Consider the following 24,831-nt stretch of genomic DNA (forward strand, 5'->3'; position numbering starts at 1 on the left):
TGGCTCAGCTGCGCACTTTAGCGGGCGGGGCTGATGCGCATGCGCCGTCGCGTCATTCTCCAACGCGGTTACGCACTAAAGTGACGTCCGCCTCCGCGTTGGGCTGCCGGCGCTACGTAAGGCTGATTCATGGTTCCACGTTACACCAACGCAGATCCTACGGCGTAGGGTACGCGCCGTAAGTTGCGCGTCGCCGCGTACCCTACGCCGTAGGCTCTGCGTCGATTTAACGCGGAACCATAATTCATGCTGCGTTCCCCACTCTGTCAGAGGACATTTAAATGGCTTCACAACAGAGCCGCGTAGTTCCGCAATAACATAGTTACAGGGGGAAAACAGGCGCTTCGCGGGTCTCTCCAGCCCTAAACGCTGCACTTAAACCCGCTCGGTTCGTCTGCGAAGCGGAGAAATGGGCGACGAGGACGAGTTCCTGCAGAAAGCCCGGAGCGGGTTCGAGGATCTGTGCCGAGCCCTGAACATGGACGAGGAGGCGGCTGGCGGAGCCTGGAGCAGCTACGAGCACATCAGCAGGAACTTCACCCTGGAGGTAAACTACAGCAACATTCAGGGGAGAAACGGGCACCGGGACGGCGAGCAGAGCCGTCATAAACACATGTAACCCGCGGTGGAGAGTCACCTGTGTGACTGGTCGGTGGGATACCTGGGGAAACTACATGTTATTCAAGATCTAACGAGACGAGCTGACTGCAACCAGGGGGGAATCAGAAAACAAATACAGCTGGGCTGGAATCCGGGTTATTACCCGGTTATTACCCGGTTCCAGGTGAAGGACACCGGTATTAACAGCAGTTCTTGCACCAGACCTGCACCAGAACAGCTGTCAGATCCAGACCGAGCACACGATTTACAGCTTCCTGCCAGACCTGGTCTAGATTAAGTCAAGTTAATTATAAAGCAAAAACAACAGCTGACCAAAGTGCTGGACAAGCAAAAGGAAAACTAAAACAAAACAGGACAACTTAAGACATAGACAGAGGTGTCAAAAGTATCCACATTCATTACTCAGGTGGAAGTATACTGTAGATACTAGAGTTTAAAAATACTCCTGTAGAAGTTGAAGTATCAACTCAAGCTTTTTACTCAAGTAAAAGTATAAAAGTACTGGTTTCAAAACTACTTAAAGTATAAAAGTAAAAGTAATGTAAGGGGGGGAAAAAAGCCATTAAGGACAAAAGCCATTGAAAATGAATGCATCTTAGTATAATGCAAATATATTAAAGAACCATATATGTGTACTATTGAGCATTAACATGTGTTTCAGAGAGCAGGAGATATGATGACTAGTTGTCTATAAGTATTGTAATGGTGCAAAAAGTCAAACTTCAGAGGCATGTTATCATTTATCCTAACCTTTATTGGAATGTACATCCAAGTTTAGTTGCAGGGATCTGAGGGCAACGGATGTAAGAACAAAACTGGACAAGAACATCTGAAACAACCACAACCAAATTCACTCTATCCGGATGGCGCAATTTAACTGGATAGTTTTTTTTAAAGGCCTAAATGAAACAGAGTAACGAGGCTGATTTTAAAATGTAAGGAGTAAAAAGTACAGATAATTGCGTGAAAATGTAAGGAGTAAAAGTAAAAAGTCGTCTGAAAAATAATTACTCCAGTGAAGTATTGATAACCAAAATTACTACTTAAGTAAGGTAATGAAGTATTTGTACTTTGTTACTTGACACCTCTGGACATAAGCAAAGCAAGTATATTTATTTATTTATTTAAAGGTTTAGTTATCAGGGACAATGTACATTAATAATACATTTAAACACATGTAAAATGTGCCAGAATTAGCCAAAAAGGCTATTTTGCATCTGCTGTCCCTGAACTGGTGTAAAATAGTCAACCTAAAAGAAAAATGATTAAGATATAATCAATAAAACATTTCCGAATAAGAAGGCTACATCAGAATAAAGATTAAAAGGTAAGAGACTAAGCTTAAATACATACACACACACACAGGTTAACATAAGCTCGACAACAACAGACAATTACTACAAACGAAAACAGAAACAACATGAAGCAGCAACAGTAACATCAACATTAATAACACGAGACACAGTAACACACTAACAGGCCAAAAACAAACAAGACAAAAGCACTAAACACAGAATAAAAAGCCATGCACAAAAAGCAACAGTGTAACTAGACAAACTAATAGGCAACATGACAGGTGGCATCAGACAAACACCGACAGGCAGGGCAGCAAGCCAGGAAAATTAAGCACTAAAATGTAATGTTGACTGCCTTGGCCACTAATTAACCACTTTTTTAGATGAAATTTAAAAGAAGCATAATTTGATTGGTTTATAATCTCAGTTGGTATGAAGTTCCACTCAGCCCTGATTGAAAATGCAGACTGGCTAAAAGCACTTTTCCTAAACTGGACCACACAATCTCCTCTAGCTGCTCCGTGTGGATGTTGATGCCACATTTATAAACTGGTTCAGTACAGGAGGAGCAAGTCCATGAATGATTTTGTACATTAGACATAAGTGTGAGTATTTGATGAGATTTTACAGATGTAACAACTTATATTTGTATAGCACAATACAACACAAGGTAATTCAAAGTGCTTTACATTAACATTAAAAGTAGCAAGACATAATTAAACAGTAAATAACAAAGAAAATGATAAGAAAAGTGGTAAAATAATAAAAAGCACAAGTTGTTAAAAAGTAAGGGCAGTACAGCAGGTAAGTATTTAATTTAAGAGTACGCTTCAGTAAATAGCACACTGCAAAAACTCAAAATCTTACCAAGAATATTTGTCTTATTTCTAGATAAAATGTCGAATATTTAGTCAAAAAATCTCATTACACTTAAAACAAGAGTCATTACCAGAAAAATAACTTATTTGACAATTTTCACCTGTTTCAAGTAAATTTTCACTTGAAATAAGTAGAAAAATATGCCAGTGGGACAAGATTTATCTTCTCATTACAAGCAAAACAATCTTTGTAGACCAGTGTAATATGGTCCAGTTTCCTGGTGTTTGTAACATAAAACACATAAATAAAATAAAACAATCATGGTTAAGTTAAATGCTAGTGAATAAAAATGAGCTTTAAGATGAGATTTAAAACCAGTCCTCTCAGCCATGTCAAATCTGGAGTATTGTTTTGTATTTTAGATATTTATTTTTTTAGAGCAAACATAAATAATTTGGTTTTACATTTGGACCACACCACATCAGGTCCAGATCACAAATTGGTACAACTGGACTTTCAGATCCCAATCAAAGTATAACATATTTCACACAGATAGATGATTGGCTTCCATTCCACAAGCTGTCATACAGCTGAAAGTCACTTTTATTTCTTTTTTTCTTATTGTTTGAGGCAGGAAGTCTGAGAAGGCCAAGCTACACTGACAACAGATGGAAGTGACACTTCCATGAAATCCATATTAAGCTGAATCATTGGGAAGATACCCTACTTTAATGCCTGTTGGACATAATTTAGGACTGAATGAAATACCCGTGTAGGTACATTAGCAAGCACTTATGCAGGTGCAGACTTTGGATTGCAGCAGTTGCATAATAATGAACAGTATCATTGAGAAGGAATGAGTAACAATAATGTGTATATGCATAGTTTTACAAAAGTAAATAATACAGTGTAGTTATGATGACAATGATAGAGAGCAAATATCATGCAGGGACTGGTGATTCAGTGAATTACCTCAAATAATTCACATGCCTATGAGACTGTATCAGTGTCTGCCTTGGACTGACAAGGCTGTGGTGAAAAAGTTCCTCATCTGAAGGAGCTTCAGTAGATCCTTCCAGTAAAAGCTGCAAAGCATTGATCTCCTGTGTTCTTGCAGCTAAATAAAAGATGAAAATTAAAACAACACAGGAGGAGGTTGTGTAATGATGACAGTGTGGACAATTAAACAGACATCAGCAAACACAGAATCTTTTTTTCCACCCTTTGACCGTGTGGTGCAGAGACAAAACCTGCTCCTGAACACATCCAAGAGAAAGGAACAAAGAACAGACAGAAGGAGAAATAGTTTCTTTTCAACTGCTGTCAGAACCGTAAATGCTTATTTACGGCAATATAATATAATATAATATAATATATTGTTTATACATAGTCCTGTTTGTTATTTATATCGTTTACACGGAAATAAGTGCAATACTACATCCATCCATCCATTTTCTATACCCGCTTTATCCTTTGCAGGGTCAGGGGAGTGCAATACTCTTTCTTTATTTTTCATATTGTAATTTTATATTGCTTTTTTTTTTTTTTTTACATACTTTAGAGTTGTGTTTATATGTCAGCACTGAAAGGCCTGCACCTTACTCTCGTTGTACTCGTTGCAATGACAATAGCGGAATCTGAATCACGGGAACTTCTTTTTCAAAGATTTGATGTTGGTTGATATCACATGTAAATATATTGAATATCTTCTGAAAGTGACTTCTTTTCTTTGTCTCTCCCCCACCACACACACACACACACACACACACACACACACACACACACACACACACACACACACACACACACACACACACACACACACACACACACACACTATTCCATGTTGCAGGGCAGCGAGCTGCACTGGTTGGCTTGTTCTCTGTACGTGGCCTGCAGGTCCTCGGTGCCAACCGTGGGGAAAGGAACCGCAGAGGGGAACTACGTTTCTCTGACCAAAATCCTCCGCTGCTCTGAAATGAGGTCTGTTGGTTAGTTGGTTCATGTGGCTACAGTATTATTCTGAAGCAAACATAATTCATGCACACACACCCTTTTTTTCCCAAGAAGAAACAAAGCAATTTGACAGTTTTGTACTTTTATGAACTAATGTGTAGGCAGTGGATGAGTTTGATTCTGTTCAGTATTACCTTATCAATAACCAAAGAGAAATGGCATAAATTCATTCAGGACACGAATGAGACCGTGTTGAGTGATTCCTCTGCTGTGACGTCTTTCAGCCTGATCGAGTTCTTCAACAAGATGAAGAAGTGGCAGGACATGGCTGACCTGCCGCACGATTTCCGTCAAAGCACAGAGAAGCTGGAGAGGAACTTCACCGTGTCAGCAGTCATATTCAAGAAGTACGTTCCCATCTTCAGGTCTATCTTCAGAGCACCTTCTGAGGAGCCGCCCCGAGTTCACCGCAGCCGCAAACAGAGGTGGGACCACGCACCCTCACGCCTCCACGCCTCCATTCTCTGGTTTTGTTTGATCATCTTCTTCACTGATTTTTTCCTTCCTCTGTTATTTGTCCTGTGGTTTAAAGTCATTTGCCTGCATTAGTTACTTCTATGGTTCTTTGTGCTTATTTGTTGATACTTTCTATTTCCTGAAATGTTGTTTTTTGGGGGGGTAAAGACCTGCATGCAGGTAATTTTTTGGTTCATAAAACACATACATTTGTATGTCATGCTCAACAAGGACCTTGTGCCAGACACACCTTTAAAGTGAAATACTTTTTTTATTTATAATGAAGCAAATGTAACTTTGGAAGAGATGCACTGGATTCAATTCCATTCAAAATTACGGAGAATTGATTAATGAATGAATTGATTATCTCACCTGAAATGAGCTGGGATAGGCTCCAGCAGACCCCCGTGACCCTGCAAAGGATAAAGCGGGTATAGATAATGGATGGATGGTTGGATGAATTGATTAATGACCTTTAAACTGTGGATTTTGTCTGTCCTCAATCACACAAAGGCACTTTAGGAAAAGGGTGTTTCAAGTCAGCTGATTAATGTGTTCAGGAGACAGGAAATAGGAGGAATTGGTCCAACTGGTGGTGGGGTAAAGCCTGAGGATTTATCTGTACAGAAACATCTGTTAGCCGCAGAATGAGGTTACAATGGTACCGTGGCGATTTATTTACTTATACATGCTGTCTTATTTTTTTGTAGACGCCACCCGTGCACTGTGAGTGAAGTCTTCAACTTCTGCTGGGTGTTGTTCGTCCATGCTAAAGGTAAATGCATCCTGTCAGGTTAATGGGCTTAAAAATGTCTTAATATTTTCCTAAAACTTGTTTGAATCTCTGCAACAAAGCTTGGAAGAGGTGGGTTTATCCGCCCCTGTTTTCATTTGTGATGCTGCAGTTTTCGCCACCTCTTCCCCCAAGACAAGTCAAGAATGAAATACACTTTCAATCATACATTTGCATCATGGATTTGCAGAGCTGGATTATGTGATGTTAAAATTTTTAGCAGTCAACATAAAGATCAGCAGCAAGTATAAACTGCGTTTCCTAATCCTGTTCTCTCTAAACGTGAACGTGGTATGGGGACAGAGACCAGTCTGAACCTGTCCCCCACTCTCTGCAGCAACACTGATTCTGTGCCAGCTTTGCCTGCAGACGTGGTGATTCCCCGATTCCCTCATGTGGTGTCTTGCCTGTCTCTGTTTCCTGCTTAGGAAACTTCCCCATGATCAGCGACGACCTGGTGAACTCTTACCACCTGCTGCTGTGTGCGCTTGACCTCGTCTTAACAAATGCATTGCTCTGTAATGCCAGGAAGGAGCTGCTCAACCCCAACTTCAACGGTAATGCAGTGTTGCATTTGATCCACCTCACAGCTGATCCCACACAGTGAAGTCCAACCTTTATACACAAGTTAACACTTAGCAACACATTTAACCCCCGTCAGTTTCAAGATAATAAAAGAGCAGTTTTGGCTCAAAACCTTGAGGTGAGAACAATCGTAAAAGCGACATTAAAAAGTCATGAAATTCAGCATTTATGTCCAGTGATTGAGTGGTGGAGCTTCTGATCAGCCTTCTGCTGTTTTTTACTTACGATTTCCTCATTAAATATATTTTAAACGTCAGTCTAAACTAGACTTCAGGTTTCAACCATCACTCTCAACTTCACCTTCTTATCTGGTTATTTAAAAAAAAAACACAATGGTGATTTCTAAATGAAGAACTTGAAGCTTCAAAGCAGGGGAGGATGTAATGGTGACAAAGTCATCTTCTTACATACAGTCTGTGCAGATAAGATTAAGGTTAAAGTGAGCTGTTAGTGACATCAGGGGTGGAGTGTGAAGACGGCAGTCAATCACATAAGAAGTGCTGTCAAGCCATTAAAAAAATTGAGCGATTAATTAATTAAGATCTGTAATAATTAACTAATCTCACCTAAAAACTGCTGAGAAAAGCCCTCAACTTGAGGTGTTTTCCTTTGGATTCATTACATTATTGTGGCAGATCAAAAGACCGATATGTAACAACAAAAAAAGAGCGGGGCATTTCCAGTCTCACCTCAAAAATGAAGAAGAGAAGAAGAGCTTTCCAATCACCGTGGCTTTCAGAAAACCAAGAAGAGATTAAGAGGAAATTTTACAGTGAATGGGATTATATACTGTACCACGGTGAAGAAAAAGCAAGAGTTGTCAGATTTAGTTGAGCTGCAGATTGGAGGTGTGAAGAGCTGGAAGAGTGTGATGAGGCCAAGTCTGACCACCAAAGGCCCAGCATCATGAGTGAAGTCAGCAGGAAGACCGAGCATCTCAATGGAATGGAGATGTTGCTCAAATGCCACGGATGGACATTCCCCATCTATTTACGTATTAGCTGACAAGCTAACGACATTCAGGGACCAAGATGGTTAGCGTATGTAGCGTATGTCATGGCAGTCTTCCAGGTCTTCATACCTCCGCTCTGCAGGAACCAAATCCAGCAGCTCTTGGTTTTTCTCTCCACGAGTATATAATCCTGTTTACCATGAAATGTCCTCTTGTTCTTTGGTAAACTCTCTTTCTTCTCTTCAGTTTTTGAGGTGGTACCAGAAACCCCCAGGTCAACTAACCCCTTCTGCTGCCCCCTCAGGTCATGTTTTGCAGTCCTCGCGTTGCCCATATTTATAAAACAAACTGTTATCAAATCCTTCTTGTTGGAAATGAAAGCTGTAATATTTTGAGCGAATGTAGAGAATGATATTGTACATGGAGCAGCAGCAGCACCGGACATGTCCGGCCTGCAGCTGCCTCGCTCCTGGCAGCTGTTAATGTCGCACGACACGGTGGCGCTCTGAAGATTTCTACCCAGCAAGCATTACATCAAGTGGATTACATGTTCCAGATACATCTTGCCCCGAGGAGCTGGTGCAGCTCAGGGAGAAGAGTAGACTTGTCAGTTAGACACAGAAACTAGTTAAACAATTACCGCTCCTTCTGCTGGACAAAACAACCACCACAGATTCATTATCTTGGAATTATAAAGAAATTATTCAAAGAAAGGAACATTACACATAAGTGATGTGTAACTGTAAATAGTGAATGAAACCTTTTGGCGGTTTCCCATAAACCACCTCCCACCATCACTCAGGGCTCAGTGTCTGAGTCGTGAAATATGATGTTGAATGGTAGTAAAGTGAACAGCTCTCCTCTGCAGGAAATCTGCTTATCGGTCAAGTTCAGTCTTGAATAAATTAAAAGTTTTCACCTAACAGCTTCCAGTCGGCTCTCAGAAACCCTGTTGCGGTATGTATCAGCGCTGCCCTGACTTCCTGTTGACTCCTGTGTTTCCTGTGTCCCACCCGACCCCTCCTCCTTCTCTGGGCAGTGTTTATTCTACTGCTCAACCTGTTGAGAGGAAACTGCAATGAAAAATGGCCACAGTTTAACCCAGGAAGGTGCGAGAAAGCTGCATGTCAGGCCTGGACTTACTGGTCCTGGCAGTTTAATGTGTGGTAGCAAATCAGAAACATCAAGGGGAGTCTCCTACTCTGCAGACGAAGTGCACCTGTGTGCTGGCGTCTGGGCCATGAAAGAGAAGACTTTAGATCAGTTGCCTTATTATAAACGATGACACAGCAACATTAAAAACATAAAGATTAAAAAAGACCAAATGAATTTGAATCTAAGTTAAAGGGGACCTATAATGAAAAACGCGTTTTTTCTTGCTTTAACATGTATAAAGTGGTCTCCCCTCAGCCTGACAACTCAGAGAAGGAGGAAAGCAACCAAATTCTGCAGTGTCTGTACAGCCGCCCGGATGAGCCGTCCAGTCTGATGTGACTTCTACGAGCCGTTCAGATTCTGCTGATTTTCATTAAGTAACCAAAATGAAAACCACTCCCACAACTATAACCGTGTAACTGCATGTGAGCGTCCGACTATCACGTAGCACTGCGTGAGATCGGATGCTCTCTGTCCATCTCCCTCCAGCAGCTGCCAATTTATTGAGGTTTTTGTAGTGAAATGAGGAGGAATCATAGAGATAACTTCTCATTTCAACTAATTGGATCAGCCGTTCCTCATCCATGACTGTTTCCTACAGCGCTTTCAACCGGCTTTCAATGCGAGCAGCAGGAAGAAAATAGAAGCAGCTTTGTCACTGCGGCCAGTTTGGACAGTCCTAACAAAATAAAGCAATGGAATTTATTTTGTTGCTGACGCTCACTCGCATCGGATAACTCCGCCGGCCAGAGCTTCCTCCATTTTTTCGTAGCGTTGTATCGCGTCATCGCGTCAGGCAGCCAATCAGCACAGTGCCTCATTATCATAGCCGCCCGCCCACTCAGAATCCCGCATAGAGATGGAGGTTAGAGAATGACAGGATAAAGACATGGTTTAGAGGCTGAATTTCTAATTTATTTAGCAAAAACAATCAAAAGCTTGTTTTTAAGACATTGAAGGCCTGTTTAAAATAGGGATTAAATGCCATAATAGGTCCCCTTTAAGTAAAGAATTCTGCTAGTGATGACGTACCGGAGCTGGTTTTCTTGCAGACCGCAGCAGAACAGCAGCATGAATTGGTTTTGGTGATCACAAGTGTTCCTCTGCCTCCCCACGGCCCGCAGGACTCCCAGAGGACTTCAGCAGCAAGGACTACAGGCCATCTCCAGGGCCTTTCTGCTTCATCGAGCAACTCTGTGAGCTACACGACGGCCTTGTGCTGGAGGCCAAGGGCGTCAGAGAGCACTTCTGGAAACCCTTCATCAAGAAGCTCTTCCACAAGAGGGTAGGCCACACCTCCATATATGCGTACACAGCTCCATAAGCAGGAGGGATCTCCTAAGATGAGCAGCCCATGTCCAGAGAGTTTACTAGCTCCTCCACAGAGCTCTTGTTTTTAGTCTTGTAAACCTATGCAGATGATTGAGTCTGGGAACGATGACTTCAAGGGATAAACTTGACTCAGATCATACTTAGACTAACACAATTTATCCCACCAAATAAATCTAACTCACCAGCTTATTACAGTTTTTCACAATTGTTTAAACACATTTATTGGAACATCAGACACAATGTGCACAACCTGAAACTCATGTTTCAGGTGGCTGAACCAATCCTGCTGAACTCCAAGCACATTTACTGCTCTAGACTCAAATTCCCATTCCATACCACACATTTCTCACAACACTACACACAATTCCCAATACCCTGCACACTCTTCCTGGATTCCCTCTCTTGCTGTTCACACAGAACACACAGTCAATCACATTTCTAAACTCCAAAGGCTGTTGTGCAATATGCAATCAGCAATTTGCCATTGAATTCATATTCATTGATGAAGCGGGGTTCAACCTTGTAAAAAGAAGGCGCCGAGGGAGGAATATCATCGGCCAGCGTGCCATCACAGAGGTCCCTGGCCAACGTGGAGGGAACATAACAATGTATGCTGCCATCAATTTGATTGATTTGATTTGATTTGATATGTTTATTTGGTCACGTTATAGAAGTCAGTAGTCAATACAAAGTTGTTTTTTTTTGCATGTATATCAAACAAGGACCAAAAGGTGTAGACTGAAGCCAAAGCTTATTTTGTCTACCCTTTTACAGTAACACAATGTAACCACTATAGTGCAAGATTTGAAAAAACAAAACAAAATAACTACATGAGAAGAAAAAAAATATATATATACATACACATATACATATTCAATCACCACAGCGTCCTCCATCACCATGCCACCCTTGGCCCCTACAACACTGCACTTCTTCTAGCATTCCTACTCATACTGTAAAATAGTACGTATTTGTTGTTACAGTAAAGAATTGTGTGTTGTTTTCTATTTGAGTAGCCTATACATATGAATACTATATGGTGATATATTCCATCCAACAGCTGAATGTGTAACACTGAACATACAAATGCATGATTCTACTGAGGCATTCGTTCGTTCATTCGTTCATTCATTCATTCATTCATTCATTCATTCATTCATTCATTCATTCATTCATTCATTCATTCATTCATTCATTCATTCATATAGTGTTTTCCATTCATACTATAGTGTCTTCCATTCTGCACATCAGTGTTCAGTGGGTGCTTAGAAATGTCTACTCAAATGATGTATGTGTTTGGCATTTGAGAAGGAAATACCATTTAGTGAAGAGTTAACACTGTTTTGAGGATAGAGTGTGCTTTTGCAAGAGAAGTGTAGGATTTTGCATTTTGTGTGTGAGTTTTGTAATTTGTGTTTAGAGTTTTGAGAAAGTGAGGTAGTCTTTCAGGAAATGTGTTTAAACAATTGTGAAAAACTGTAAGTACAGGTTTGTAGATAGATTCAGCTTCACGCCAGCAAGGCTCTTCACACTTCACAATGCGCTCCTGTATCAGATTGAACTGTCAAGAACATATCAGGAAGGTACCAAACCTCCGATAAGTCTTGAGGAACATCAGATACACACGCCTGACTGTTGTTAAGACAGTTTTCAAGAAGGAAAAAAGAGAGATTTTTAAATGAGAAAACTGAGATTTGTTTAAACCTGCTGGGGTTCCACTGATGTGCCCTCTGGGTTCGTACGGGTCATGCTTCCTGCACGTTTGACATGTCACCCTGCATCAGCACCTAATTATGATGAATGGATCCTCTTCAGCTTGTCATCAGGGGCTACACAAGTCTGTTACTGACGCGGCCATCTGTATCAGGGCGCATTGAAGCAGAAAAAAACATGCAGGATAGGAATTCTCAAGGATCCGGGCCGAGAAAATCTAGAATTTCTCACAAAACAGTTTATTCGAAGACAAAAAGCTTCAAATTCCCGAGGCTTTCAAAATGTGTTTATCATTTCAGTCTGACTTTAAAGAGACAGGACAACTTTATTTATAAAACCCTTTAAAAACAGCAACCACTGATCCAAGTACTGGACACAGAAATAAAAACACACAGTAATAAAATGAATATAGGATAAATGAAAATAAAAGAAACAAATCCAAGCACGAGTAAAATTACTACACAAATAAAAGCACAAGTAAAAACAAGGAAACAGAAGATAGCTGCATGTACCCCATCCTAAGTGCTTTTACATACTGGACAAACCTTCATCCTTAACAAATTCCAAATCCAACAAACAGGCCTGACCTGTATCAAATCAGATTGATTGGTACTGGGTTTGATGTGGGCTGCAGAATATGAAATCATGCTGGCGTTCATATGTGAACTGGTCTGATTGTCATCCTGCAGATTCTCAGAGGCAAAGAGGACAGTTTGACCGGCTTTCTGGATCCCATGAACTTTGGAGACAGTCTGTGAGTGTTGTCACACATAACTGCAGTCCTGTACATTAATAATGATGTCACACTGAACGCATGCTTCCAGACTATATGAATCTTTTCATAGGTTAAAAATCCTGGACAAAGTTCTTCTTCTTTCTTGTGACTGCTATGCATGAGCAGTGGTCGACCGTCGTTCATAGAATTCATTTTAGCTCCTTCGCTATGATTGGTGGAAATGTGATTAAATAGCTGAAAGTGTTATTTGATTAGGGAATACATGTGATTGAAGGTACAGTTGCAACACTGAAACTCATCACAGAGAAGCTTGAAAACTTTGGTAAAAAGTCAGCTGCACAAACAACAGTTCCTAATGTTGAAACTGGACTGAAATTCAAAGGAATGGAGTAAAAGTGAAGTCTGGGGTTTCTCTGGCCAGTATGTTTCCTTGTTTACCACCCACCGACTGGCTGCTATGTTGCTTCAGCTTTCCTTTGTGGAGTGTGACTGCAACTGTTCTCTGGAAAAAAGGAAATAATAAAATTAAATCTGAAACAATTGAACACATCTCTCACATTTCTGATTCTGATAAAGAGGAGAAGCACTCTTTACAATGAAAAGGGCACTTTGCATCTTCCCCTCTGACTCTTCCTCCTCTCTGTTCTATCCTCAGCCTGTCCCTCAGTCGCCTCTATGAGGAGCATGTCCTGGCCACCGGCAGTCTGGATGAGAGGATCTTCACAGGACAGGGAGCCAGCGAGGACATCGGCACCCCTGGGCCCTGCCTCTATGAGGGGGTTGAGAATGAGGACAGCGCCATCTACAGGCTACACACCAACCTCACTGTAAGACTCTCCTTCTGCCTGTACTTTCTCCTCAAGGCTACAGTCAATGCCACGTCTTCTCTACTCCCACCAGTCCTCAGCGGAGAAGGTCTCCACCCCACTGACTGGGAGGAGGTTCGTGCGCGAGAGCCGGCTGGCATCTCCGCTCTCATCCGCCATGAAGAGTGTTGGCCGTCTTCACACTCTGCTGTCGGGGACCAAACAGGGGCCGAGCGCCAAGCTGACAGAGACTCTCGGGTACTTTCTGGGCCGTTCAGAGACCTGAACGTGTTGCTGTCTGGGTTTTTTTTTTTTTTAAACCATTGAATCTGGGTGTAATGACACAAATGCTCACCTTTTTGTCCTAGGGGTTGTGCCAGAGACCCCAGTAGTGTGATCAACCAGCGCCTGAAGGACATGTATGACGTTTTCTCACAACATTACGAGGAGAGTGGTGCTGACGGCAGGGGAATGGAGAAAGGTGTGAACACAAATCCTTGTCAGTTTGTGGCTGAGCTCCGGTTTCCTGCAACCTATGAGTGTTGATAAGGTTTGTCTCCACAGATATGGCAGTGAGGTATTTCCAGCTGGCCGAAGCGCTCTACTACAGGGCCCTGGAGTCCATCGTTGAGAGAGAGAAGATGATCTTAGGAGATGCCGACCTGTCTGTGAGTACAACGCGCCACTTGGCAGCACTGGAGGGTTTAGACTTTTAATCTGACAACATAGATAAGATGGCTGCAAGACCTTAGAGAGAGATGCCTGGTTTTGAGTTCTGTACAGGGTGAAGTGAAGAGCCAGAGCACATTCCTCCATGTTACCTGACACACTCATCCATCATAGTCATGAGGCAGGGAAATGACGTGAAGAGATATTAGTGAAAACATCTGCATGAAAATAACCAAAGTTCCACAATGATGAAACCAGCTTTTAGAAGTTGCTAATTTAAAGTGCGTGTGTGTGTGTGTTTATGTACGGTAGTGTATCCTGGAGCAGGACATCTTCCATCGCTCCCTGTTGGCCTGCTGTCTGGAGATCGTGACCTTCTCCTACAGACCACCAGGAGATTTCCCCAACGTGATCAGCATCTTCCAGCTCCCTGCTTATCACTTCTACAAGGTATCCACACAAGCTGTCAGATCAGTGAGGTATCAGTATAGATCCAGGCAGTAAACTAAGTGCATTTGATGGATTTTTACATTGTAGAAATCAACAAATTCAAAAAATGTGTGCCAGCTTTTCTTGTTCTTTGCTAAGTAATCAATTAAATTCAGTAAAAACTGAGGAGGTAGCTGAGTGAGGTTTTGACATCAACATACAGTTTGGTGGATAAAAAAGACTGAACTTGCTGAATGAAGTCAGCCAGATTGCTCCATATGTGTGTCTGTGAACGCAGGTGATTGAGGTGCTGGTGCGGGCGGAGCAGGGTCTGTCTCGGGAGGTGGTGAAGCACCTGAATCAGGTGGAGGAACAGGTTCTGGAGAGTCTGGCTTGGACCAGCGACTCCCCACTGTGGCAGAGCCTCCACGCAGCCAAAGGCCGTGTCCCTTCCTGCAAGGAGGTTTGTCAACACAACACACACACAACCTTCCGGACATTTTATGATTCATCATCACTGCTGCCATCAGATCACACTGTCATTCAAAGCATCGCCTGCTGTTGTTTGTTCAGAACCTTGTTTTTACATTTTAAAGACCAACGGGTTTAAGGAACACATCAGACCTGAGAGCTACTTAGCCCCATTTACACGTAGCAAAAACAGTGGCGTTTTGTCATGTGTTTTGGCTCAGTTTTCACGTTTGCTTGTAAACGGAGGGAAACTGACATTTTTTTGTATTTTACCTGTTTTATATTCTAAAGTCACACTTAAAAGTAACTCCACTTCTCTGTCACTCCAAACAAAAGACTCTCATTCATCTTGGAAGTAACTGGAAGTTACTCGTGTCATTTGTTGATGTTTTTTTCCAGGATTCTGATTGGCTAGCATGACTTTATGCTTCTCGTTACACTGCCCCCTGTAGGTTTGGCTGCTCATAGCACCGTAATAGTGTATTTATGCGGGTTCGTGTAAATTATGGTATTTTTCAAAACATACAGGGAGAAATATCCATTTTTGTAAATACCCGGCTATGTGTAAACGTGGCCTTAGGCTCAACTTTTCCTCCTATCTGGGTGTTTATGAAAAGGCCTGCTTCTGAATGCGCCTGTGTTTCAGGTGATGCCTCCTCAGTATCTGGAACAAAATGATGAAAGCGGGACAGGGCCTGTTCCCCTCACACCCAGCAGCCACGGACCTGAACTCAGCACTGTCAAAGGCAAGTATCGTATCTTTGCTCCGGACAGAATCCTCAAATATGAAAACAAACATCATGATACAATTCTGTGTTTCAAGCTGAAAAGACCTTGAGTCCATCCATCCATCCATCCAGTTTTTAAAACATGTAGGATAGGATAAGATTCAACTTTAATAATCCCCAAAGGGCCACAACAATACAACATAAGACAATCAACAATACACATTAACAATGTCTCCACTTACGGACAGCAGTGGATCAATACAACAGCAAAATAACCAGAAAATGACCCCCCAAAAAAGAGAGATAAAAGAAAAAAGAATACAAATCCTCTTAAAAGTGCAATCTGCATGACAAGTATAGCAGCAAATTAAACAGCTAGGAATCTCGCTGCAATTTAAAGTTCACTGTACAAGCAAATATGGCAGCAAGTTATGACAGCCTAAAAGAGTGGCTCCAGTTGAAAGTGCAATGTGCAGTACAAGGGTTAATATAGCAGCAAGACATGACATCAGCAGTCCAAATTAAAAAGTCTGGTTGCTGCAGGAACAAAGGACTTCCTAAATCTCTCTGTGGAGCATCTGGGCAAAAGAAGCCGTCTACTTCTGCTACTTCTCGAAAAAAAGCTGTACAGTGAGCATGTACATGTGTGCTTCATCCTCTGATGTGATAAAACACAATGCACCTCCCTCATGTCCCCTGCAGGTGTGCCCCCCTCCCCCACCACCCTGCTGGATCGATACAGCTCCCCGCCCACCGGTGGATTTCGCCGCCGTCTGTTTGTGGACCCTGTAGAGGGCGAGTCCAGCGTCACCTCCACCAGCACGGTCGGTACCGCTGCAGCCGCCGTCACCAAGACGGCCCAGGCTGCCATCGTCGGCACTATCCCAGCAGGGCAGACTGTCGTCACCATGGCAACCGCCACCATGACGGCTAACAATGGCCAGACGGTTACCATACCCGTGCAAGGTGAGGCACTACAAACAAAATAAACCATGACATGTGCCAAATAACCAGCACTGAAGTCTGACCTCGTTGCAGGGATAGCCAATGAGAGCGGAGGCATCACTTTCATCCCAATGCAGGTGGGGGGGGCTACACTGCAGCCGCTCTCCTCCCAGACTCTGACCAGTACCCTCACCATCCAGTCAGCCGTCTCCAAACCAGCTGCCAAAGCAGCCAGCAGTCCGCTGAAGAAAGGCTCTCTGTCCCTGTTCTTCAGGAAGGTACTTTATCTGTCTACTCACAGAAACATCTGCCTTTGTCCTCCAGCTGTATTTTACAGTCTCACCTGTTCCCAGGTGTACCATCTAGCCAGCGTTCGTCTCAGAGATCTTTGTGCCAAATTGGACATCTCGTCAGAGCTGAGGAGAAAGATCTGGACGTGTCTCGAATATTCACTGGTCAACTGCACTGAGATGATGAAAGACCGTCACCTGGATCAGCTGCTCATGTGCGCTATTTACGTCATGGCAAAGGTTTGTGTGTTTATGTATCTGGATTATTAAATTAAATCACATATTTGGGCAGAAACTGTTTGAGACCATAGAAACAGAATTAATTAAATTAAAAAAAATTATATATATATTTCCTACTGATCATTAAAGTTCAGCTTTATTTAACAGAATTGAATCAAATCAAATTTAATCAAATCAAACCGAATTTAATTTCTTAAACTATTCTTACATCAGAGGATCATTATCTCACTAACTAATAACGATATATATTCAATTAAGTTCTAAGATAATTCATCCCAGAGGGGAAAGTAATTATTCCAGTTGTTTTCATGATTTAAGTCTCCTCAGAGAGACGTTGTAAAGGTTTAATGCTGTGGGCAGGAAGGATCTGACTCAAAACAGTCATTGCTGAATTACTGTGTTGTGAAGAGGATGCTCAGGGTTGTCCATGATCATCTTCATTTCATGAAATATCCTCCTTTGCACAATCATCTCCAGAGGCTCCAGAACAGAACCAGCCTTCCTTATCAGTTTGTTCAGTTTCTTTAAGTCACACTGATGCTGCTCCCCAACAAATGACTGCAGATGTGATTGGACTCTGCATGACAAACATTTAAAAGATATTCAACATCTTTCTGCAATCGCAGGGGGGTGGGGGCTTCCCCAAGAAGTAAAATCTGCTCTGTCCATTCGTATAAACAGCATCGATGTTGTATCTCCGGTCCAGTCTGTTGTTAACGTGAGTGCTTACAGGAAAAGAGCATGGCAACAGACCGTGGATGGGAGGAGTCTGTTGTGGTATAGGAGTATTTTCTTTATTTTGGTAGGGGTACTCTTGAGGAAGTGGGTGGAAAGATGAAAAAAGAAAAATCTCATCTGCTTGCAACAAAACAAGATGCACTAACATTTAAAGGGGACCTATTATTGCATTTAATACCTATTTTAAACAGGCCTTGAATGTCTTAAAAACAAGCTTTTGATTTTTTTTTGCTAAATAAATTTAGCCTCAGCCTCTGAGCCATGTCTTTATCTTCCCATTCTCTAACCTCCTTCTCTATGTTGGATTCTGAGTGGGCGGGGCTATGATAATGAGGCTCGGTGCTGATTGGTTGCTTGAATGACGCGATACACCGCTATGAAAAAATGGTGGAAGCTCCGGCCAGAGTTAGTTGTGGGCGTGGTTTCACGCATCGGAGGCCAACCGATGTAAATCGCTCCCGTCGTTGCGTAACGACGGGAGCAGAATCTGAACAGCTCGTAGAAGTCACATCACACTGGACGGCTCATCCGGGCGGCTGTACAGACACTGCAGAATTTGGTTGCTTTCCTCCTTCTCTGAGTTGGCAGGCTGAGGGGAGACCACTTTATATATGTTAAAGCAAGAAAAAACGTGTTTTTCATAATAAGTCCCCTTTAAGTGATAAGATCGGTGTAAGATGCCGCTCCAAAACAGCAGCCTCTCATTTGGAGCCATGACTGCTACCTGGACTCCTCTGAGGAAAATGTTCAGGCAGCAGCTGCTCACTTTAAACCCGGCCCAGTCAGAGTGCCTTAAGTAAAGACCTTTCATGGCTTCATTACGAAAACATTCTTTTCATTTGCTTGTCGTTTTAAAAATCTAAATTTAAAAATGTGAGTTTACTCGACTAACTGTTTTCATCAGGTGACCGAAGAAGACAAATCCTTTCAGAACATCATGAAGTGTTACCGCACCCAGCCTCAGGCCAGCAGCAACGTAAGAGACACTCACACACACACACACACTCACACACACATATATATGTTGATGATTCGAACAGGTTTAATAGGTTTAGTAAATTGGGAACACATTATGTCATCGAAACGTCCCAACAAGGATGTTAAAACCAGTATTTATGTAATCCAGGTATATAGGAGTGTACTGATCTCAGCGAGAAGGCGGTGTTGCTCAGGCATGAACGATACCAACAGAGTGAGCTCATCAGCTGACAGCAGCCAGGATCCAGGTAAGAAACACGTGTCTCAGTGTGTACGTCCTCCTTTCATTTGGCCCAGTGTCATCCAGCTGTGTTTCCTGTCTGCAGAAAACACACACTCACGGTGGCGTCAAACTCACTATATACACAAATTGACAACGATAAAGTGCGCGTAAATAACAGTAATATAAGATCCAAAAAAGCAAACCAACAAAAAAAAAAAAAAAAAAAAAAAACAGACAAGTCGGCTTGGCCATATTTCACATATTACAGTGACAATAACCTCACTTTTCAGGTCAAAGTAGAAATAAATAAATAAACGACAAAAGGTAAATCAAAATAAAGTGGAATCTTATTCAGGTATAACTGGGAAGGTGACTTTCTCTGCATAGGCAAAGAAAGGTCCCACATTTCACTAAATCTTCTGGAAGAGCCTCTCAGAGTGTGTCAGATTTTTTTCAAGCCTCAAATTGTTGAAAATCTCCTTTATCCACAGTGTATGTGATGGTGGTGTTGGTGATTTCCACCTCATTAAATATATTAAAATTATAATTAATTATAATTATATAAAAATAAAAAAATTTGAAATATGATTTTGTAGCTAAGCTTAAAACTATTAGTGCAGATTTGAGATGCGTCTACAACCTGAACTTAAATAAACGGAGTGTTTCAGCTGATCTGGGAGTTGGTTCCAGACAGAAGCTGATCGCAGCTTTCCACATCCATTTAAGGTTTTCCACCTCAAGAGACCTGTGAACTCAATTAGTAGGTGAGTGGTCAGGACCTCATTGTCTGCTACGTGCTGCAGTATGTAAACATTTCTTTTTTGGTCTCTTTTAAAAAGGAAAGAAAACAACCCCCTCACATTCCTTCCATTGGTGGTGTCTGTTTCACTGAGCTACTCTATGTCCGGCCGCCAGACAAGATCCAACATAAAACAAAGACAACTCCAGAAAAAAATGATTGTATTTCATGTTAAGAATATCTTTATCTTTATAGATTTTATATAGAGATATTTAAATATGTGACCAGTCAATATGAATTGTAATGCACAGCCAGTTCATGTCTCTTTAACTGACAACAGAAGCCGAGTAAAACCATCTTCAGAAAGGTCCCTTTTGAATCTTTTTGCCAGATTAGCTAATTGGTTTGGCAAACTGTAGACACGATGTATATATATCCTTCAGCCGCCAGCTCAGCAGAACAGCACATGGCCCTTGGCCTATCTAAAGACTCCAAAAGTCTCAAAAATCCCTTTCTACCTCCTTATTTCCAGAATTGCTTTCGATTTTGGGAAACTGTGCTACTAAGGAGAGCTTAGAGGTTCTGAAAAAGTGTTCATTTTCCAGTCTGAAGCAGGTCCGGCCAGAGGCATCAACTTCCCCGTGTTTAGGTAGTAGTTGGTTTATTCATGTAAACCCTGAGCTCTTCCCAGCAGGTGGAGACATCAGCCCGGTTCAGATCCGCTCCAGCAGCACGTTGCCGACCCCCCAGCCCGGTAGTGCCCCCTCCACCCCCACCAACGTCCCCAACAGGGTCTCCTCCGCAGCGGGGGAGGGAGAGGAGCGAGGAGACCTGATTCTGTTCTACAACAACGTCTACATCAAGCAGATGAGACTCTTTGCTCTGAAATACTCGCCGAGCTCACCCACTGCAGGGGTAGGTGCCACAAAACACTGCTGTTTCATTTAATCCATCTTCATCAGTCCTAAATAGTATTACTACTGTTAGATGGCGATGAACTTGAGCATCATGAATGGATTTATATGATAAAAGGATGCATTCATTTTATCAGCAATAAATGCATGACTTACAAATGCCTCACGGGTGCAGGACGGACATTTGGTCCGTCGGATTGTTGACAATCTTTCATTAGGACACGTGTCTTCAAACTTGAATCGATCAGCCAAGTCAGACATCCTGTCTGTAGCATCACCTGCACGTTACCTGCGATGGAAGTAGAAGCCAAAACTGTGACATAGGTGCACAAAATTTGCAGTTATGCACTGCAAAAACTCAAAATCTTACCAGGAATATTTGTCTTATTTCTAGTTAAAATGTCTTATTTTTAGTCAGAAAATCTCATTGCACTTAAAAAAGAGTCATTACCAGAAAAATAACTTGTTATTTGACATTTTTCAACTGTTTCAAGTAAATTTTCACTTGAAATAAGTTGAAAAAATCTGATCTTCTCATTACAAGCAAAAAAATCTTGTTCCACTGGCAGATTTTTCTACTTATTTTAAGTGAAAATCTACTTGAAACAGGTGAAAATTGTTGTTTTTTTTCCAGTGATGAGTCTTGTTTTAAGTGTAATGAGATTTTTTTAGACTAAAAATGAGACATTTTAACTAGAAATAAGACAAATATATATATTTATAACTTGTTAAGATTTTGAGTTTTTGCAGTGTGGTGATTAAGGATGGGCTGGTCACTTGGCTAATTTAAGTACCTGCCGTTGGTGTGTATTTGTCTAGAAATTAGATGTCCAGAGAGTAGTTCATCATGTGAAATTAATGTATTTGCTCTTGTTAAATAAAGTTGAATAAAAGCATTCTTGTGGATCTCAGCAAATGTTTGAACCAAGGAAAAGGCCTAGCCGCAGCCCGATAGTGACTGGAAGGTTGTTTTCTGAGGTGGCTACAGTGTGTGAATGACCTGTGCATGGCTTGTCTTCTCCTCTGAGGGTGATGGCATGTCTTCATATCTGTATGTGCAGGTGGAACCCCCCGCTTTGTGTCCGTACCCCACGTTGAGGACTGGCTCTCCTCGTCGGATGCTTCTGTCCAGCAAACACTCCATTTATATCTCCCCTCACAAGACGGGTTCCTCCCCCTCGCCAGCATCCCCCCGGGACAGGATTTCCTACTACATCTGCAGCAGCCCCTCCAACGTGAGACTCAGACACTCGGACACACACACACAACGATGTGTCATGCTCCCTCTGTTTGCTTAGTATGATCTTTTTCTTTTAAATGACAGTTTTCTTACACAGCACTGGAAGCACTGAGCAGAAGCCATGCTTATCTCCTGCCCCATGTCCTCTGCCTTCTCTTCTCCATCTGCTCTCCTCTCTAACATATCCTCTGCTCTCTGTCCCCTGCACTTTTCCTCCCAGCGTCTCCAGGAGATCAACAGCATGATCCGGACGGGAGAGACCCCCACCAGGAAGCGCAGCATTCCTCTAGACGAAGAGACGTCGGCCAAGCGCATTTGCCCTGACAACCACACGGCTTTGTTACGCCGCCTGCAGGACATTGCCAATGACCGCAGCTCCTCCCACTGAACACACACGTGCTATCACCATGGCAACATTCAGTCAATACGGAGTGTCAAAAACTCATCAGGACTTTGAGAAACTATCTGGTCACTTTAAGGTTTGTCTTTCAGTGTGGTTATGTATTTACCAGAGATGATGAGTTTCCAACCGGTGCATGAATATTTCCACTGATTCTTTTGTCTGTAAAACTCAGTTTTCAGAAACTCCGGCCGCCACACAGCAACAATTCACCTCTTTATGTTGGAACTCAGATTTGATCTGAATGTTGCTGTTTGTATTCAGCGTTTCTCCTGAAGCTGAAAGCTGGAACTCATAAGACACCGAGTGGCAGAGGTCTGTGCAGCAGGGGTCCGTTTCACCAAGAGGGTCACGTTGAACCTGAACTCAGGGAAACTCAGAGTTTTCCATCTCACAAGGCGAGGTTACTTAACCACCAGCAAGAGGGTTTAGTTGAGCCGGTTTCAGAAAGCGAAAAAAATCATCCTGGGAGTCTTTTACTGTGGTAACTGACTCTGAAGTAAACCGGGTCAAGAGCAGGTTTGCTTCAACATACCGAGTTACTTTCTGTCTCCTCCCCTTCACGAAGCTGAAACGAGTTCAGTTTGATCAGACAATCGATCTTATACCACTTCTGAACGATGACGCATTGCATTCGTGATAGAAGGACTTCATAGAAAATACCTTGGGTTATTAATTTTGTAAGCCATTATTTGCAAATGTCAGTCTTATTCATAACAACATGGATAGTGAATATACTGTGTTCTATGACACTGGAAAGTGAATGATGCAGAACTGAGAGAAAAGTGGCCGACTCATAAGTTGGATAACATTAATTGCTCAAAATAATGCTCAGAGTTGTGTGAGTAAAGAAAGGTCCCTTTAGGATTTATCAGTGTGACTGGATGCATTCATATTTTCCAGCTTGGATTATTTTATCTTTTGATTGTTCCTTCCATCCAAAACTTTTAATGTGAAAACAACAGCCTGGAACGGTGGAGTTACCTGTCTGAAATATGTGTTTGCGTTTCAAGTTTTGTTTTTGTCTGTTTGTTCTGGCCACCAGGACTGCGCCTACAGGACAGTGAATATTGAGAACAACATATTACATTCATTTGTCATTCATACATATTTTAATTCGTCCACACATTCACTCGCTCTTCAGTTTTCTGCAACGTCAACTCTCTTTCCTTCACTACAACAGCCGTGTTGCACTTTCGTCTGAAGACAGTATGTGCTTGTAATACACTCATATCTTTGTTCTAGCAAACTAAAATAGAAAGATTACTTCCGTTAACTATGTGTTGCCACAGTGAATCATGGAATCTGAGCTCCACTAGTGATGGGTTTTTAGAGTCGGGTTAACTCATAGTCAGAGTCGACTTAACCACCTTTCTTAAAACTGAAAACTCAGAGTTTCTGGACTTCGCTTGTGAAACAGGCCCCTGGTTTATCATCAGTTTTTTTATTTTTCTAACATCTCTTTTCTATTCTGCTGTTTGAACAAAGCATCCTGTGTCCGTGTGAGATTTAGATTCAGGAACTGCAATTTGTATGTAAACGTCAGAGAGGAAGTTCAGCATCACATTTCAATGTAAATTTTGTTATGAAATCAGTGACCACGATTAAGCCACAGACAATTCCCACCGAGTTTCAGGATTTCACTGTGGAGCACTTTGTTCTGGTGTGTGATGAAGAGCAGTAGCTATCTGAACTTCAGCATTTTTATATTTACACTTTTTATCTTTTTAAGCTAAACTCATGTTTTTAGAAGTCGTGTTGATAAAAAAAGTCATATGTCTGTTTGGAGGTCAGGAAGGTTTCCATCCTGTCAAATGATCTTTGACCTGTGGCATGTTTATCACTTCACAATTGTCGTGTAATTTGACTGGCTGTTCATCACCTGCACTGATGAGAGGACTGTAAATATCTGTACAAAAGAGAAAAGAAACCTATTAACGGAGTTAACATAAGTTAAGTGCCTTTATTTTTTTACTTGTTTACATTCTGCAGACTTTTTCATTATTATATATGTTTGTTTATGAAAATAATAGATGAATGTTTAAACTGACTCAACTTAGTATGTGTGTGACCACTGGGTGGTGCTGTTTGTTTCAAATGTCACAGGAAGTGACTATTAAGAGTCCAGACTGCAGGTATTTATTTGAGCGCACATTTTTCGAAATAGTTTTTAGCTTTCATTAGCAGATGATTCTGACCCCCGAGTTTGTATTTAAATTGAGTTTATGAATCAGAGGAACAATTTGGTCCATCACACAGATTTATAATCATAAACCTTTGATGAACAGAAGTCAGTTCATGATTTCCATCCATAATTCAAGACAAATAGTGAAAACACTGAGAATCTGAGACATTCTGACACCATTTTTCTTTCTTATTTTTGGGTGAATTCAGACAACATATTTGCACACTTTAGAAGTTCTACATTCCTCCAGTTTCTTTTAGCTATTACAACTATTCATGTACACACACACACACACACACGATTATAGTCACTGAAGTCCCTTAAGTCTCCCAGGGGTCAATACCCGGGGTCGTCCTCTGGTGT

The 24,831-nt window shown here is 41.8% G+C and overlaps 1 protein-coding gene across 1 annotated transcript; it reads left to right on the plus strand.

Moving 5' to 3' along the window:
• The first annotated feature begins 256 nt into the window (after positions 1–256).
• Positions 257–24,503, plus strand: rbl2 (retinoblastoma-like 2 (p130)). The gene is made up of 22 exons (XM_061721583.1): positions 257–547; positions 4,588–4,718; positions 4,976–5,176; positions 5,918–5,982; positions 6,429–6,557; positions 9,817–9,977; positions 12,427–12,491; positions 13,129–13,300; positions 13,374–13,537; positions 13,648–13,760; positions 13,844–13,947; positions 14,261–14,398; positions 14,676–14,840; positions 15,495–15,594; positions 16,279–16,542; positions 16,615–16,799; positions 16,875–17,051; positions 18,694–18,765; positions 18,916–19,015; positions 20,421–20,644; positions 21,705–21,878; positions 22,104–24,503. Exons 1-22 carry the CDS (start codon positions 410–412, stop codon positions 22,269–22,271), a joined length of 3,210 nt encoding a protein of 1,069 aa, XP_061577567.1. The 5' UTR covers positions 257–409; the 3' UTR covers positions 22,272–24,503.
• The last annotated feature ends 328 nt before the right edge of the window (positions 24,504–24,831 follow it).

This window comes from Cololabis saira, chromosome 5 (genome assembly GCF_033807715.1).
Source record: "Cololabis saira isolate AMF1-May2022 chromosome 5, fColSai1.1, whole genome shotgun sequence".
Lineage (NCBI taxonomy): Eukaryota > Metazoa > Chordata > Actinopteri > Beloniformes > Belonidae > Cololabis > Cololabis saira.

Bases quoted from the DNA above. Each gene is read 5' to 3' on its own strand.
- rbl2 (XM_061721583.1), top strand. From the start codon at position 410: ATGGGCGACGAGGACGAGTTCCTGCAGAAAGCCCGGAGCGGGTTCGAG. The intron at 5,983-6,428 runs GTAAATGCATCC...TTTCCTGCTTAG, and splicing joins GTTGTTCGTCCATGCTAAAG to GAAACTTCCCCATGATCAGC. The intron at 14,841-15,494 runs GTTTGTCAACAC...CCTGTGTTTCAG, and splicing joins GTGTCCCTTCCTGCAAGGAG to GTGATGCCTCCTCAGTATCT.